The 16,859-nt window shown below is 39.8% G+C and overlaps 1 protein-coding gene across 1 annotated transcript; it reads left to right on the forward strand.

Moving 5' to 3' along the window:
* The first annotated feature begins 2,069 nt into the window (after positions 1–2,069).
* Positions 2,070–16,247, forward strand: OTOP1 (otopetrin 1). Its single transcript, XM_075040952.1, has 6 exons — positions 2,070–2,355; positions 8,778–8,914; positions 10,687–10,745; positions 12,361–12,491; positions 14,742–15,691; positions 16,077–16,247. Exons 1-6 carry the CDS (start codon positions 2,070–2,072, stop codon positions 16,245–16,247), a joined length of 1,734 nt encoding a protein of 577 aa, XP_074897053.1.
* The last annotated feature ends 612 nt before the right edge of the window (positions 16,248–16,859 follow it).

Here is a 16,859-nt window from a genome sequence, read left to right on the forward strand (position 1 = left end):
AGAAAGTGGGAAAAGGTATCTTAATAGTTTCCTTGAAAACAAGTATTGGGTGGTCAAAATCCCCACCTCTACCAAAGCTTGAACGTATCGGCTGGCAACAGAACACCGTAGGTTATTTTCTGTATCCATTTACATTCATTTCATCTGAGGATGAGAATGTGTACCAGCACCAAAGAGCTTTTCTTCACAGGTGACAAGGGATGCTCTAGAATAATCTTCAAATAAAACAGTCCACACAGTGAGGATTATTTGTCACAGTTACCCATAGAAGCTCTGTAAAATGAAAGCATCTTCCTTCCTTATTCTTTAAAGGTTGCATTACATAAGATAAAAGTAGGACTTGGCATTTCTATAAGCTTCTGATAATGATGGATGTAGCTCTGAGCTAGAGGAGGTTGAAGCCTTAACTGTTTGCCTAGTCATGCTTTTTATTTATACTGCTGTTACGGGCCAGACAGAAACATAGGGCTAGCTTTCAGTTAAGTGCATTTTTCAAAAGGAAAATTTGTAGATGGCTTAAAACACCTGTTTCTTGAGAACAGGCCAAAATGAATAAAGGACATGAGCTACTACTTCTGTATGCTTACCTAAATAGGTGATTGTCCAGAATTCACTCATTCTACCCTTCTGCCATTTTGTTTTCCTTCCCTGTTCTTTAAGAGGAATCTGAATGTCAGAAATTTACATCTAAGTTCAGAAATGTCCTTTGTTACTTAAGAAAAAAAATTCTATTTACTCATTTCTGGCTTCGGAAGAGAAAAAGCTTAAAACCTCTAAGTTTTGCCAGTGGAAGTAGAGTAAAATAGATGCTGTCTTTTAATTTCTCCCTTTTTTTTTTTTGATGTAGCTGAATTAGTGGCGTAATTTCATGTGAGATGTAGGTCACTCACTGTAAGAAACAATGCTTTGGATATTCGATATGCTACCGACAGATAGAGGGTAAAAATGTAAGACCTGCCTGGCCAGAACAAGGACCAGTCTGTCTTGGTATTTGGCCTCCAAGGTATGGCTAGGTACCTGAATACCTAGAATTAAGAGAATTCATGCTGTATGCAAACAAAATACCATTTAAAATATGTAGTGTTTTACACTGGCCTAAATTCCTCTCGGCCCCTATGGGCAACCCCGACTGGTGCTCCAAATCTTGAGGTTTGCATACCATAGCATCTTATGGCCATAGGTCGCAGTCGCCACTAAGCAGTTTAAATAAAAAAAGGTCAATACTTAAAGCGTGCGTAAAAATTGGGAAGACGAATAAACAAGAAGTGGACTAAATGCTGCAAAAGTCTTTGCTACTTTGAGCTCGGGAGTTGCTACTCCAGCTACCATACTCTGTTGTCAGAATGGGACTTGCTAAAACGATAAGGTAAATCGCTGCCTTTGAGAGGTCTAGAAAATCCCCTAAAGCCAAGGTTATTTCCCACCGGTGGCAGTGCCGGTTGCCAAAAAGCCTCTGGGCTGTGGTGCCCGGCGGGGCCGATCCCACCGCCACCCCCGCGCCGAGGAGCCGCAGCACCGGCTCCCCGCTCCCCGGGCTGCCCCGGCCCGTCCTCGCTTCCCCGGAACGTCTCCCTCCTGGGGGCTGGTCCTCGCCTTCCCCGCCAGCCGTTAGCGGTCAGGGCCGTTCCGTTCCCCGCTCGCCACCTTCCCCCTCTCCCCACTAGGGACCGTGTCCCGCCCGGACGGACGGACGGGAGCTCCGTGTCCCTCACGGCAGCCCGCCCGCCCCTCTGCGAGGGGCACGGCCGCCTCCTGACGGGCCCTCCGCCGAATAATTTCTCCCTGACCCCAACCTCGACCCTAGCTGGTGGCTGAGACTGAGGCAAGCCCCCCCTCCCCGCCCCGCAAAGCCTCCCCAGCCTTCACCCCTCGAAGCCCACCCTCCCTTGCGGAGCCCGCCCCCGGCTAACCGGGGACCCCCCCCCGTCCCCGGCGGGCAGCGGCTGCCCTCGGCGGCCCCGCTCCGCCCCCGGTCGCCGATGGGGGACGGGCCACCAGCCGACGGCCTCGGGGCTCCCCGGGGGGAAGCGGGGCCGCCTGCCGTCAGCAGCCGGCCGGCGGCGGGGGAGATGGAGAAAGCCGGCGGTTCCCCCTCCGCGGGCGGCAGCTACCCGCAGAAGAACGCCGAGATCCTCAGCAGCCAGTACGGCATCAACCTCTTCCTGGCCGGGCTGCTGCTCACCTTCGCCTGGGCTGTCCACGCCGTGGGCATCAGCAAGAGCCACCTGCTCTCCTACCTCATCACGCTGATGCTCATCCAGCTGCTGTGGATGCTGTGGTACCTCTGCAGGAGCTGCACGCAGAGGAGGCTGATCCGGGACAAGGACACGCACGCCGGAGCCCGCTGGCTGAAGTGTAAGTAACTGGCCGGTGGCACCGCGTACGGGGCGTCCGTGCCGTCGCCCGCCTCCCCTACCGCTTTGCGACCCTCGCCGTCCCTACCAGGAGGCATCCTGGTGTTCTTGAACTTAACGCACACGCAGCGCGTTCTAAAGTAAATATATGCATAAGCTGAACATACGAGGAGATTGTATGGGAAAGCTGTTTGCTAAACATCCTCGCTTGCCAACCTACCATTTACAGTGCTGAAAGCTCTGGCGCCTCTTTTCCCTTAACCGGGCTGGTTTGGCGACACTTGAAAAATAAAATACACCTAATGGAAGAGGCAATTTTGTTGGTGTCGTGCAGTTCTTTTGGAGGAATTATCACCTTTTCCAGACAATGTAATGCGACTTACTTTAGGCTAGTACCAGCCAGAAAGGTCCTCGGGTGCTCTCTGTGCCAATGTATATCAGAGATTCCCATTTATACATGTCCAGTGATGCCTTAGAAACATCTCGAGTTAGACAGAAGAGCACAAAATCCCTGGCCAGATCAGGTTGTAGATTAGTACATAAAACATGTAAGCAAGGAATCTAAAGCTAGAATTAGCTTGTAGGAAAAGTATAAAAAGTTGCAAGAGTAGTGGAGGGATGTGATGGCCCTTATCTGCAGAGTCAGGTGTGTACTGGAGTGAGGATATAAAGGTATATTGAGAGAAGGTAGTTGGAGAGCACATCACAGAGTCATAGTGACAGGAGTGCTGTCTTCTGGGTCCCGAGAAGAAGAACATGCATCAGCACTGCATAGAGTAATAGGCAAGCCCGGTTTTACTGACCTCTTTTCCAGTCTCGGCACTGTATATGATAGGTTGGAAAATAAGTATTTTAAGTTAAGTGCTATAAGACAGCTTTTCCATCATGTATTTCCTACCTACTAGCAATGAGACAACAGTTAATTATCACAGCAGCTAATGAAATGTCTAAACGAAAATCCCAAGAACATCTAAAACCTGATTATTTTGAAAAGTAAGGTTGTGTGGTGGAAATTCAGTTTGGTCTCAGTGTCAGTGCTTGTGTGTCTTTCATTTTCTTTGCAACTGTTAACAATTATGCTGCATGAATTGCTCAGGGAAAATATTTTTTTTTAGTGTCTAACATACAGCTGTGGTCTGTAGACTCTCCCCTGAAATGCATGGAGTTCATGTACCAACTGTTGAATTGTTCTCCTTGATTATTCACTGTTTTCCAAAATGATATTCAGCTCTTGGGCATTTTTCATTTATTAGCTTATGTGGTTTACAACCTCCTGAAATTCATTAATGCCAGGCTTAATTTGATCCCATTTTGGACCAAGCTATGCTTTTGTTACTCAGAGGGTAGCTTTCCCCTCCTAAGTATGGAATAAATACTGCTTAACATGGGTAAGTACAGCAGGACCCCCTGCCCTTTTTCTTTTGGCACAGCATTCACAGCATTTCATTTGTCCTACAGGATATAAGGAGTCACAGAAACTTAGAAATAAGATACTGGATTGAACTACTAGGTTACCTTATTCATTTCTTTTACCAGCACAGGATGGCTCTTTGTACTAGCTTCTCAAGTGGTGCGGCTTCCACAGCTTCTCTTGGATGTCTAGGCTGCAATTCAACAAATTCGCCCTTAGGGAAAGACCTACACTTTCCTATTCTTAGGAGTTTCTTGTAGTTACAACAAGCCTGTACAACTCCTTTATCCTCTGTTGGTAAAAGAAAACTTATTTGAGCTAAGGAAAAACTCAGGTGGCAATTCCTCTGCCAAGATCCCCCTTGCCCTCCTCTTTATCAATGGTCTTGTCATAGAAATCTTTTATCTGAAAGACTAAAAGTCCAAAAAGGTGGAGGGGGGGGAGGACAAATTTCCACCCAGTCTTTCCACAGGAGACTCTTTGCAATTTTTTACTAGCTCTATCAGCTGTGTTGTGGTTTAACCCCAGCCAGCAACTAGGCACCACGCAGCCGCTCACTTGCTCCCCCCCCCGCCCCAGGGGGATGGGGAAGAGAATCGTGGGAAAAAAGTAAAACTCCTGGGTTGAGGTAAAGACAGTTTGATAGGACAGAAAGGAAGAAAATAATAATAATTGGAATATACAAAACAAGTGATGCACAGTGCAATTGCTCACCACTTGCTGACCGATGCCCAGTTAGTTCCCGAGCAGCAATCCACACCTCCCTTGACCAGCTCCCCCCAGTTTACATACTGGGCATGACATCCCATGGTATGGAATACCCCTTTGGCCAGTTTGGGTCAGCTGTCCTGGCTGTGTCCCCTCCTGACTTCTTGTGCCCCTCCAGCCTTCTTGCTGGCTGGGCATGAGAAGCTGAAAAATCCTTGCCTTAGTCTAAACACTACTGAGCAACAACTGAAAACATCAGTGTGTTATCAACATTCTTCTCATCCTAAATCCAAAGCATAACACTATACCAGCTACTAGAAAAAAAATTAACTCTATCCCAGCTGAAACCAGGACAAGCTCCTTTTGAAGAATATCTCCTTGCTCTCATTGTGAAAGCAAATGTTCTTTTATAAAACAGTGTAAAATTAGTATACTTTCATTATTCCCTTCTAACTGTGAATATCGTTTTAGTAAAAGTGGTGATAACTGGCTACTTAGAGCATTTTGTTGTGACAAACGTTGAAAAAGAATGACTTAACAAAAACCTCGTATAGCTGAGTCCTTGCACGCAGTTAACAACACTAGAAGGACACATAGTTTACAAGAATTGCTCACAGAAAGGTTTCCTTGAGCATTTTTGCAACTGTGTGAACCCTAGAGTACAGTTGTCTTCCCATTTGTGTGGCAGACCAAGAATCGCTCTTGGAGTCCGAATGTGGGAAAAGTGTCAGGGAGAGCTCTGTCTTTAATAAGGTACAGTTATCCTGACCCAAATAATCACAGGGAAGCTTAGGAAGTCCTTTCCTTGACATGTTCCAAATGTTATTCCCCTGAGTACCCTCTCCTGTTAGGAAAAGCTCTCTGACCATTATTTGGAAGTTCAGCCAAGTGGGCGAGAGAACTCAAAATGAAAAACAATTGGCTTCACAAATGGCTGTATTTTATCATGTTCTCCGGCAGCACAGCTTCTGTTTGAAGCATAGACAGCTACTCAACTTACAAAGCTGTTGGCAGGCTTCAACTTGTATCTTTCTACTGCTTGCATTAAATTATCTATTATTTGAACAATATTTTAAGTTTAGAGAGGCATTTTCACAACTGCATCATTATGGCTTTTTTTTCTTCTTGATGGTTAATAGAAAAAATTAAGCTAGCACTTAGCAATACTGAAAATCCTATTCTTGATCCCCTAAGATATACAGGTTTCAATGAACATTTGAACACACACCTCTTTTTTTTAAAAATACAGTGCTCAATAGCAATCGTTTCATGTTCCTTTAACTTTCAAATAGAAATAGCAAAAAGTGGAATTATCTTCCTTATTTATAATTACTGATATATATCTAGTATTTAGTATTAGTACATAATACTGAAGTTTCCATCAGGAAAAGTTAACACGGAAACCATTAGCAAAGCGTATGTATGATTATTATAATTGTGCTTTGACTTTTGACAAAGCAAATTGGTACAATCATTCTCTTTTGAGGTCCCTTAAATATGCATGTTGGACACTTTGTATATGCTTACAGCGTGACCACCTGAGTGATAGCCAGAAAAATCTAGATATCATTTGAATAAATGAAATAATCAAACAATAAAAGAAAGAGTCGTATAAAGTCTTCTAATCCCTGGAGGAAAATGGCAAAACTATTGATTCCAGTGGGAACAGATTGAAGCCCATCAAATCTCTGGTGGATGTAAAGAAAACATTAAGAGAGATACTAAGGCATAGACCAAAATACTCAATGTGAAAGAAACTTGGGGGTGAGGGGGGAGGGCAGTGTCAGCTGGTCGTTTTTTTGTTGGTGGTGGGTTTTTTTTTCCTCCTCAGTGGTCTGCTGGACATGGATGTAAAACTGTAAAACTACACAATTGAAATACTGTTCTTGTGAAGTGGAAGCAAGACAGAGTGGAACTACTGTACAGGTCATCCTTGTAAAGACAAGATGCATGTACGGTGCAAGAGAGATCACTAATCTAAGATATGTTTCCTTTTTATTTTTGTGACTTTAAACCTGAGCTCCTTGCCTTGCCTCGCCTTGCTTCGCCTTCCCTCTTCCCATTTCTTCTAGTTAACAAGTCCCTTGTGATGCTGTTCTGCTGAGCCACTCTCATGAGTAATGGAAGCAAGGATGCAGAACTTTTACATTATAAAAGACATTTTCCACCCATTTTGCTCTGACATTACTACTTCACTAAAGCAGTTCCTCAGGGCTTGATCCTGCACCATGAATTCATTAGGAAATTATCTTTCTAGTGTCACGATTGGGGAATTAAATACTTTTCTAAAATACTCTGTAAAGTTAGCATATGCACAACAATTCACTGTAGAGTAATTGTGGAAGATTTTTATAATCTTTTTGCTTCAGAAGATAGCATTTTCCTTCTCATTAAAACAATTATAATATCCATTAAGTCCCTAAGATTGACATCTTTCAGGCAAATAGTGAAACAGGCTGAGTTTCCTGCATACTTTCTAAATAAACCATGAATCACAGAATCAATCATAGAATAATTTAGGTGGAAAGGGACCTCTGGAGGTCATCTAGTCCAACACCTTGCTCAGAGAAGTTCCAATTACCTCAGGTAAAGTTATTTCAGAAGAAAATTAACAATTCTAATTTATTTTAGAATAATTTAAGTTCTTTAAATAAGGAAGGAAACGTATCATTTGATCTCAAGAGTAGCCTAGAATTTTGCATTTTGCGATGCTATTTTTATTTATAATGAAAATGGCATATCTATTTAAATGTGGGTTCCAGTCCTGTTACATGTGTTAGAAAAAATACAAATTAGCTGACATAATAAGCATAAATAAAAAAATGCATAGGATTATACACATGAATGAGGTACGAGCTGAGGTTTTAGATTTTGAAATATGAGGGCAAAAATTTCTATCTCTTGGTAGAAATTACACTGCATCAGTAATTTGACACTGGTTTTATTATAGAGACATTGTAAAACAGAAACATAAAATGCTACTGGAATTCATACCCTTGTGGTTAAAAAAATTTCTGAAGTCTATTTTTGTTTAAAGGTTTTGTTTAAAGGTTCAATGAAGTACTAAAAAATACATTTTATTTTTATAATTTATACTTAGATTTTATCAATGCAAATTTAACAATAAATGTATTATTAAATAAATTATTAAATTAGTGTTGTTAATTTTATTAACACAAGTCAAGTGGAACATGTGGTGCTTATAAGGAAGTTGGGCTCTGCTCCCTTAGAAAGGATAAATATTCATCAAAGTCAACACTAGTGATGTTATTTACTCTGTGAGGAATTACAAAGAAAGATTAAGATACTGATGCTGGTCTGTATCTTAAGGTGCAGTTAAGGTCCATGGATAGATTTTTATCTAGTCTTAATTCAAATAAGGCCAAATTAAATCCAGTGGAAACTTGTTTGAATAAAAGCCTAGAGAGAAAACAAACAAACAAAAAACCCCCAAAACCCAAACCAAAAACAAGCAAATGAAGACTTTGGAATTTGGTTTAGTTATTTTATTGCCAGTTGTGCTTAATCATATGGGTACAAACCCAATAATTAATAATAAACATTGTGTTACCATATAGCTTTCCAGAATGAGTTGTAACAAATATTTACATTCCTGAAACAAACAAACAAACAAGGGGAAACATGTAGTTTGAAAGTTCTTTAGTATACAAAACATGTATTTAGCGAAACATATTAGGGTTTTTTTTGTGTGAGTGTGAACTAATAGGTACAGAAATGAAGTCTTTGGTTCCTTTCTAGGAGAACAAACCGTACAGCTCGTTGTGGTTTTGGTCTCTGAGTTAAAGCGTAACCTCCTGAACCAGGGGCAAGGCATACCAAGTGATTGTGTTACTTCCCACTGTCGAGCTCTTGGGCCAGGAGACTGTAACACGATTGTTCGGCTCCCTGGAATTGTATAGTTTGCTGTGTGGCTGTATAGAGCATTAATTCAGGCACTGTATGGCTGCTTCAGTGCTACCGTTACGTGAGAGGCTGACCCTGAAGGAGCTGGGAGCCATCTGCAAGGTGCTGAGTGTCTGCAGGTCCTGGCCACTGCTGGACGCAAGGCGTGTACGGGGATGTGCTTTTGTAACGTATTGGGCAGAGGGTTTCACAAATTAGAGGGACTTACTGCATTGAGTCAGTTATCTTCATGAACATCGATCTATTTTCATTTTGCTAAACGAGAGCACGGGTATTGATCGACTTTTATTTCCCTAAACAGGTTTTAGCATATTGATAGAGATTGTCTGTAGACACTGTAACTGTACATTGATGTTTTCTAATATCTTTTTCATTTGTAGGTGGGATTACATTATTTGCAGTGATTACTTTAATTCTGGACTCTTTTAAAATTGGATATTATATTGATTTTTCAAACTGTTTATCACCAACTGAAGGCATTTTTCCTGTTACGCATGCCATGCACACCATCTTACAGGTAAAACTCATTGGTTGCAGTTTTATATTATATCTGTGTTTCTTACCAAAAATATCTTTTATCTTCTCATCATCATTGAATTTTACACTAATTTAATTTCTAAGCATATCACAGGATACTTTCGAGGGCTAAATTCTTGTGCATGTATATTCTTTCTATGTGTAAATTCAGGCTTTGCAACCTGAAATTGCTCAGCCGTAAAACTCACATGGGTTAAAAAAAGAAATAATCAGAAAATGCTGTCCTATAGTTGAAGTTACTTGCTTTTTTTAGTTTGAGTTACATATGTAACTTCCAGAATTTTCAGGCTGAAATGAGCAGCTTGGCTAAAGACAATTCACTTGTTTCTGTGTGTAGGACTTGCCACATAAGTTCAATTCAATTTGTCTATCCTGATGTCCTGTTGTGGTTAGGGGTGGAGGTCTGGTACTTCAAAGGGACAAACCCCTTCCCATGTATTTAGCTTGTTATAAAATACTTGCACATCTTTCCTATACCAAATGAACATGGATTTTCCTTCTAGAAGCATTTGGTTATGCTTATCAGTGGCTGCACACTAGCAAACATAGTCAGTGACTCTCATAAAATATTCCAGCTGCTTGTTTATTTTAAGGCTTTGGGTCTGTATTATATGGTGAGATTCCATAGCTGATTGTTTATCATGTGAATTCCTCTGAGCCCCTATCAGCAGATTTGTAGGAAAGAAGGAAAGAAAAAGCCGCTCAACTAAGATACTCAGTTATAGTCAGGTCATTTAATGCACTTTCCAAGATTATTAAGTCATTCAGAAAGAAAAGAAAGATTTTCTGAGCAGTTGTGGTTGCATGTAAGTAAGCATTTGAACAGCCTACGTTTTTCTGCTTTCTGTAACAAAAAAAAAAAAGCATTGAAATTTAAGCAGTAACTCTGACCTCTTCTGTCTTTTTCTCTGAGGGTGAAATTCGGGTTTGGTTGAAGTAATCTTAATTTCACATTCTTGTAATATCCACTCTCTATGTCTTGCAACTCCTTTGCTTTACCTCTGAAAAACAAACCAAAGAAATCAAGCCTTTTTTCCCTGCTGATCTGCATGCAGCAGTCTTCATTGCATCCAGTGACCCTGAGCTGACAAGGTTTCCAGCTACCGTGAACTGAAGTGTGGAAGAAACAGTGTATAACAATGCTGAACAAAGGGAACGTGAATTCTAATTTAAATTTTACATCACCCAATGTTGCTGAATTTATCATCTACTTAGCTTAAAATAATGAAATCTGGAATGTTAGCCTGAGCAATCAAAGAAAAAGTAAAAAAGTAATTTACCAGATACCTCTTACCTAAGACAAATCTTCTCATCTCTTTGAAACACAGGATGAAATTACAGCAAAGAACATCCCTAATTATGTGTCATCTAAAAACTAAAGGATTTGTTTTCTACAGAATATGTGTCAGATTCTGTTTTATTTTACTCTAATGAGGCATCCTGATATGTGTCATTAAATTAATAAATATATACGTGCTGCACCTGTGCAAGCAATGAACTAACATGTACCTGCCCTTCCAAGACAGGCTGTGCGTTATGCTCTTTTGCAGGCAGAATTCCCTTTGAGGCAGTGATTACTCTGTGAGCAAAAATTGGATTTTATGCTATTTCTTTACCTTACTGACTTTTCTGTTCCTATTTCCCCCCACTTTCTTGACTCTAATGTCTGAACAGATATTCAAAACTCTTCCTTTTTGAGTGTCATACATGCTCATCAGTGTAATGAGATTTCTCTATATTCCTTTCATTTAGGTGTACTTTCTTTGGTGTCATGCAAAGGATATTATCCAGTCTTTCAAAACACTTGAAAGGTAAAGTGGATCTGATCCTCATCTGGAATGCTAATAGGTGTAGGTCTGCACAGTGCTTTAACACCTACAATTTTACTGTATGAGGGACACTGAAAACTGATTCTTCTCTTAATCATGGTAATATAAATAAAAAGTAACTCTAATTTACCCAAGTGAGAAGACAATCATCAGTCTGAATGATGTTTTTCTTATTTAAACTGTGCTTATATTTTATAACATACAACAGTCACAGAATAAGTATATTTTTCTCATGAGAGAGGAAAATGGGTAAGGTATGATACCACAGTGTCACCTGCTTTTTTTTGAAGGAAGGAAGCACTATGTATGTGTCTTAGGACTATGCACTATGTTTTCTTTATTTAGCTACTGAAAGGGAATCTGCATCCGCAACCTGCAGTCAGTGCAATACATCTGAGGTATTTTATATTGATTTTTATGGAAAGCACTTTTTGGAACTAGATGCAGATATGCACATTCACTGGGAAACAGAAACTCCCTGGTGGTATCCCATACACCCAAATCAGTAAGGGTTGTGCACATTTCTGACACCAGAACTTGATTCTCGCAGTGTAAGTGGTGTGTCCTCTGAACAGCTGAATCCATACATTTCTTACAGAAGTGAGGACTAGTCTTTGAAGCAGCAGAGCCAGCTCTGACGTATTTTTGGTTTTGTGAGTAAGCGGATTAATGTAGATTAATCTATCTGTACCTAGAACATAAACAAACAAACATGGTAACTTTTAAAATACTTATCTTAAATTATCAATGAGCTGGCCAGTTTCCATAGGAAGTAAAAGAAATTTCCTCAGACACATGATTTATGGAGAAGGTTCTCCTTTTGTTTTGCTCTCTTGGGTAAGTGTTCAAGCCTCATGCCAATGAGGAGAGAGATCACAGGAGGCTTTGCAATGTCAGCTGGTGAAATCAGCTCTGTTTATCAGTAGAATTTTAAAAATCCCTAACTGCAAATCTATCAGTGAGAACAGTGCAGTAATAAAGAACTGTTTCTTGGTGAAAGAACATTACCAGCCTCAAGTGCAAGAGAAAAACGCCTGGCTTGTCAGAAACCAGGAGTCTCAAAACCACGTGGAGCCCTACCCTCACTGTACCCCTAGTCTGAATGGGATAAAGCCCTCTGTTGGCTTCAACTCTCTCCAGGAGGCAAAACCCCATGGACTAGAAGCTAGAGAAGGTGGTGGTATCTCTGAAGACAGACCAGCCACAGTGAATACGAAGGATCACCGCCAAAGGCTGTGAAATACGGCTTGCAAAACAATTAACCCTGCTCAGACTGTTCAATCACTGTCATTAACATGAAGCTTGTCCAGCCCAAAGAATAACAACCAGCACATAAGGGAGCATAACAAATAATAACAGCCTGATATTAATGGTTTAATACATTAAGCCGCTGTGTTTCTATAAAATTTTGGAAGTCTAACATTCATTGTGCTCCACTGAGGAACATCTTTAGAGAGATTGGTTATGATTTTATTTTCCCTCCGCTGACAACTAAATAGTGCCACGTAGCATGTCTACAGAAAGTTAATCCATTTTATTTAACATACATGGAGGTATACTCTGTGCGGATTCCTTCAATAATTACCTTATTTTGTAGGTTTGGGGTTATCCATTCTGTGTTCACAAATTTACTCCTGTGGACAAATGGAGTGTTAACAGAGTCAAAACATCAACTGAATGAACATAAGGAAAGACTAATCACGCTTGGTTTTGGGAACATAACAATAGGTAAGTGAAAGGGTTGGTACATTTTGGAATTCCTGCTCTAACATGCTCTGCTACAAAATACTGCATCACTGTAGGAGGGAGCTGAGTCATTCACAACTATGTCAGCATAGTCATTCCCGGGCAAATGGCAGTGAGCTGATACATAGTCAGTTCAGATCATAACTAAAATGTTATATGATCATGATCATTATCATATACGTGATCCAGGTTGTCATTTTCTTTGAAGTTCCAAACAAACAGATTTTTAAAAACATTTCTTTTGAGGAATAACATCACTGAGGAACCCCTTTATTAGTAAATCAGAAGTAAATTGAACATAGCAATTTTAAAACCAGAGCTTACTAAGTTATTTGTAGAAAAACAAGCGTGGATAATCCAATCCTGCAAATCCTTCCCAGGAGAGTGGTTACATGTGGTCCTATGGGATTCAGTGGGATGGCTCAGAGGGATAGGGGTTATCCATTAGTGCTGCTTTACAAGACAAGGGTTTTGGTCTGGGTGGTTCTTTTTTTATAACAGACCATTTTCTCCATTAGTAAGATGATGCAAATTGTAGCCAACAACCACTGAGTGTAACTGCTGAGGATGCCTTCCACTTTCAAACGCCACTGAAGAGGTGGAGATGGAGATTAGGAGTGCTTAACTTTAGAGGGGAAATAAAAGTTCTCAGCAGCTATAATTTTCTTCCTATGGAAAATTATCAGTGCAGCTGATAAATTTTGATTGTGTTCACAAAGGAAAAGACAGCTTTTGAAGAGGAAAATGTATGTTTTCCCACCCAGTGAATTCAATAGTGCTTGTATCCTAAAAACTCCTGATGTTGCCTCTACAAAGCCAAATCTTGAATTAATTTCTTTCTTGCCTATTTATAGTCTGTATAAATTGAAAAATTTTAGGCATTTTTAATAATTCCTGCCAAAGTTCACATATAAGTAAAACTCAATTTTAAAATCTGTAAAATAGTATTTTCAGTATAACTGTGTCTAAAATTATGCCCACAATTTTACATCTATTTGCAATTGTTACTTTTTATATGTATCTATGGAAACTATCTAGTTTCCATTAATAATCGGGTAGCTGAATTGATAGTTCAGAGATTTTGTAATCATGGAGCATTAGTAGAGAGCAGACAAATCACAAGTTGGTGGCTCTTCTTGATATTTTTACTTGTTAAATAGAAGCAGTTTACTTGTATTATTTCCTATTATTCTGCTGCCAGAATTGTTACGCAATTGCGAACAGTCAGAAATAGCACCTGAAACAAGGGGGAGTGAAGCAGTGATCCTCAAGACAAGTTTGGCAGTAACATACAATCTACTGCAAAAGTGATTTTTTTCATCTCTTAACATTATGTGCTTCAGAGAAAACGATACCAACTTTCTGCTCTCCTCTTCCCTTCTAAAATTATAGAAAACAAAAGAAAATCTTCCAGGCACAAATCTTAAGATCAGTGCCTAAAAATGTGCTCTTCAGCATGTATGTTTATATATTTATAAATAAATACATTGTGAAATTAAGTATCTTTTTTTTCCACCACTATGGACATTTCTGATTTCTGACATTATTTGCTTACTTAATAAATGCACATTAAATATATTTATTTTACAAAGATGAGCAATTTTTCATTGAGATGCCTTAGGGGTTTACAATGCAGGTAACCTCACAGCAGAGAGATAATGATTTCATAGGTTCCTCTCACAAGGAGAAGACTGATTTTTAATTTTTTTTTTTAACCTTAAAATTATACTGGGACACTGAGTGAAAGTATCTGTATTTACTTCACCTCTTTCCTAGCCATAAACAACTTTTTAATAAAGTGGTTATGGCATTAGAAACCACACTAGTGTAAATAACTGATAAAAATGAGAGTGGAACTTTCCTTGTTAAGCTTGTTCTTGATCTGATCCACCAATCCCCGGGCTTCTATAAAAGCCTTCTAAGCTGAAGGGCTGAGGACTCAAAGGCCTTGGGATCTGGATTTTTGTGTTATAATGAAGTATTTTTATCAAGGCCCTGCTGAAGTTTGGTGCAGTGAAGTCAGAGATCATACTTCAGCGGACATGCAAAAGCTTTGTTAGGTTAATGACTTTAACGGCGAGACCTTTTCTTAGGTGGCTAACTGGGTGGCATGATGTGTTGTTCGACTGAATTCTTACCTTTTATGTTTTGTTATTTTATGTATGTTTTATTTATTCACTTTAAACGAGAAATCTCTATAATGCACATAACTAATCTCTCCCTCTCCTTTAGTTTTAGATGATCATGCACCTCAATGCAATTGCACAACAACAACTCTCTGCTCGGTATTTTCTCAGGGAATATATTACCTATATCCCTTTAATATAGAGTACCACATCCTAGCATCCACGATGTTGTATGTCCTGTGGAAGAACATTGGCCGCAAAGTCGAGAACCACCAGCAACACAAAACTCCATTCAAATTCCACGGCATAACTGTTGGAATGATTTTTGGACTAATCGTGTTAACTAGCACGATAGCCATAGTTGTTGTGTATTTAATTCAGATTGGACGTTCGAAAATCAAAAGCGAGTTAGCACTTACTATGTTTTACTTGCATGCTATCTTTGTGTTGGCTCTCATGTGTACAGCTGGAATTGTTGCCCTTCTCATCTACAGACTGGAAGATAGATCGTTGGATAATTCAAAAAATCCTGCTCGAAAACTTGATGCAGAACTGCTGGTGGGCACAGCCGCAGGGTCCTGGCTCCTCTCCTGGGGCTCGATCCTTGCCATTATCTGTGCCCAAGCTCATCCAAAATACACATGGTATAACCTGCCCTACTCCGTCCTGGTTATTATTGAGAAATATATTCAGAACCTCTTTATCATTGAATCCATACATCGTGAGCAGGAAAAGGTGAATGACGATATTAAAACTCTTCGAATAGTGACTATATCTCGGGGGAGCACTTTATCACTTACCCCCTCTTACAAAGAGATTTACAACGGCAGAGCCGCTCGTGACAACGGGGAGGTACCCTGCCTGTTTAAGGGCAGTATCTGTAGGAGAGAAAATGATGGTGGTGGTGGTGGTGCCAAAGAAGAAATGAGTCAGGAAAATAGTTTGGTCATGCACTCAGCCTCAGATTTTTCATTTTACAGTAGCAGCTCAGTCACTGACAGCAAGAGGAGAATTCTGAAGAACATTGCTGCATTTTTATTCCTCTGCAACCTTTCGGTGAGACATTTTGAACATAATTCACAAATTAATACCCCAAAGCTTCCCAACCTTTCAAGCCTGAGAAGTAAATGAAAATTATATGGTTCTATAGTTTGTAGCATAAGTTTTACTTCTTTTGGAAGAGTAAGTGAATATGCCATTGGGGAACAAAGTTTATTTAAACGTGGAATCTGGGAGCCCAGGCTCGTTTTAGTCATGGTACAAAAACCCTAGCAGCAGCGGAAGCTGAAAGCCTCTTCCACTAGCGTGCCCCAGTAGCAACAGGGAGGGTTTTCTTAGGGATTTCTGAAACCAATTTGCAGTTCGGTGGGGTCACAGTCATTAAGGGCTAGTGACTTGTATTGCTGGTGATTAATATTGGCCTTGCGTTCTTTCCTTGCAGCTGTGGATACCGCCAGCATTCGGGTGCCGCCCGGAATATGACAATGGACTAGAAGAAATAGTTTTTGGCTTTGAACCCTGGATAATTGTTGTGAACCTTGCGATGCCTTTTTCTATTTTCTATCGGATGCATTCAGCTGCCTCACTCTTTGAGGTCAATTGTAAAACATAGATCATATATGGTCCCTCAGTGAACAATTGATTGAATAATTAATTAAATAACAGTTGAATGAGTGGATGAATGAATGAGCGAACATAACAACAGCTGCTCAACAAATAGAAGATTCTATAATTTTTTAAAAAGAAGGGACCATAGCTAATAGCATGTAATTTTTTAAATTTTTTTCTTCCACATTTTTTGTTATATATGTGGTGTTATTGTATAGGTACACTTTTCAGAATCATATTAGTGTTAATATGATTAACACTACATAGTAAAGTTAATTCAATCTCATTAAGCTTTGTTTTAGTCATCTGGGATTTGTACTCTATATAATTTGTATTGCTTTGTTTTCATTCATTGTGGCTTGTGAAAGGGGTTTAAAAAAAAATTCTGTATGACTTAGGAGGGGAAATCCCAGGAACAGCTGAACTGAGTGCTGCTCCTGAATCACAAAGATACTATGAAAACTCCAACTCTTAATTCCTAGCTATGTTTTTATAGTAAAACCTGAAAAAAATTGCTATTTAGTTGGGATGTGGGAATTATTTTAAACTTCCTGAATACTGATAAAAAATCGATCTATAATTATTATTTTCTTAACTATATAGCAAGAAATCCAGG

Source organism: Buteo buteo, chromosome 1 (assembly GCF_964188355.1).
Source record: "Buteo buteo chromosome 1, bButBut1.hap1.1, whole genome shotgun sequence".
Lineage (NCBI taxonomy): Eukaryota > Metazoa > Chordata > Aves > Accipitriformes > Accipitridae > Buteo > Buteo buteo.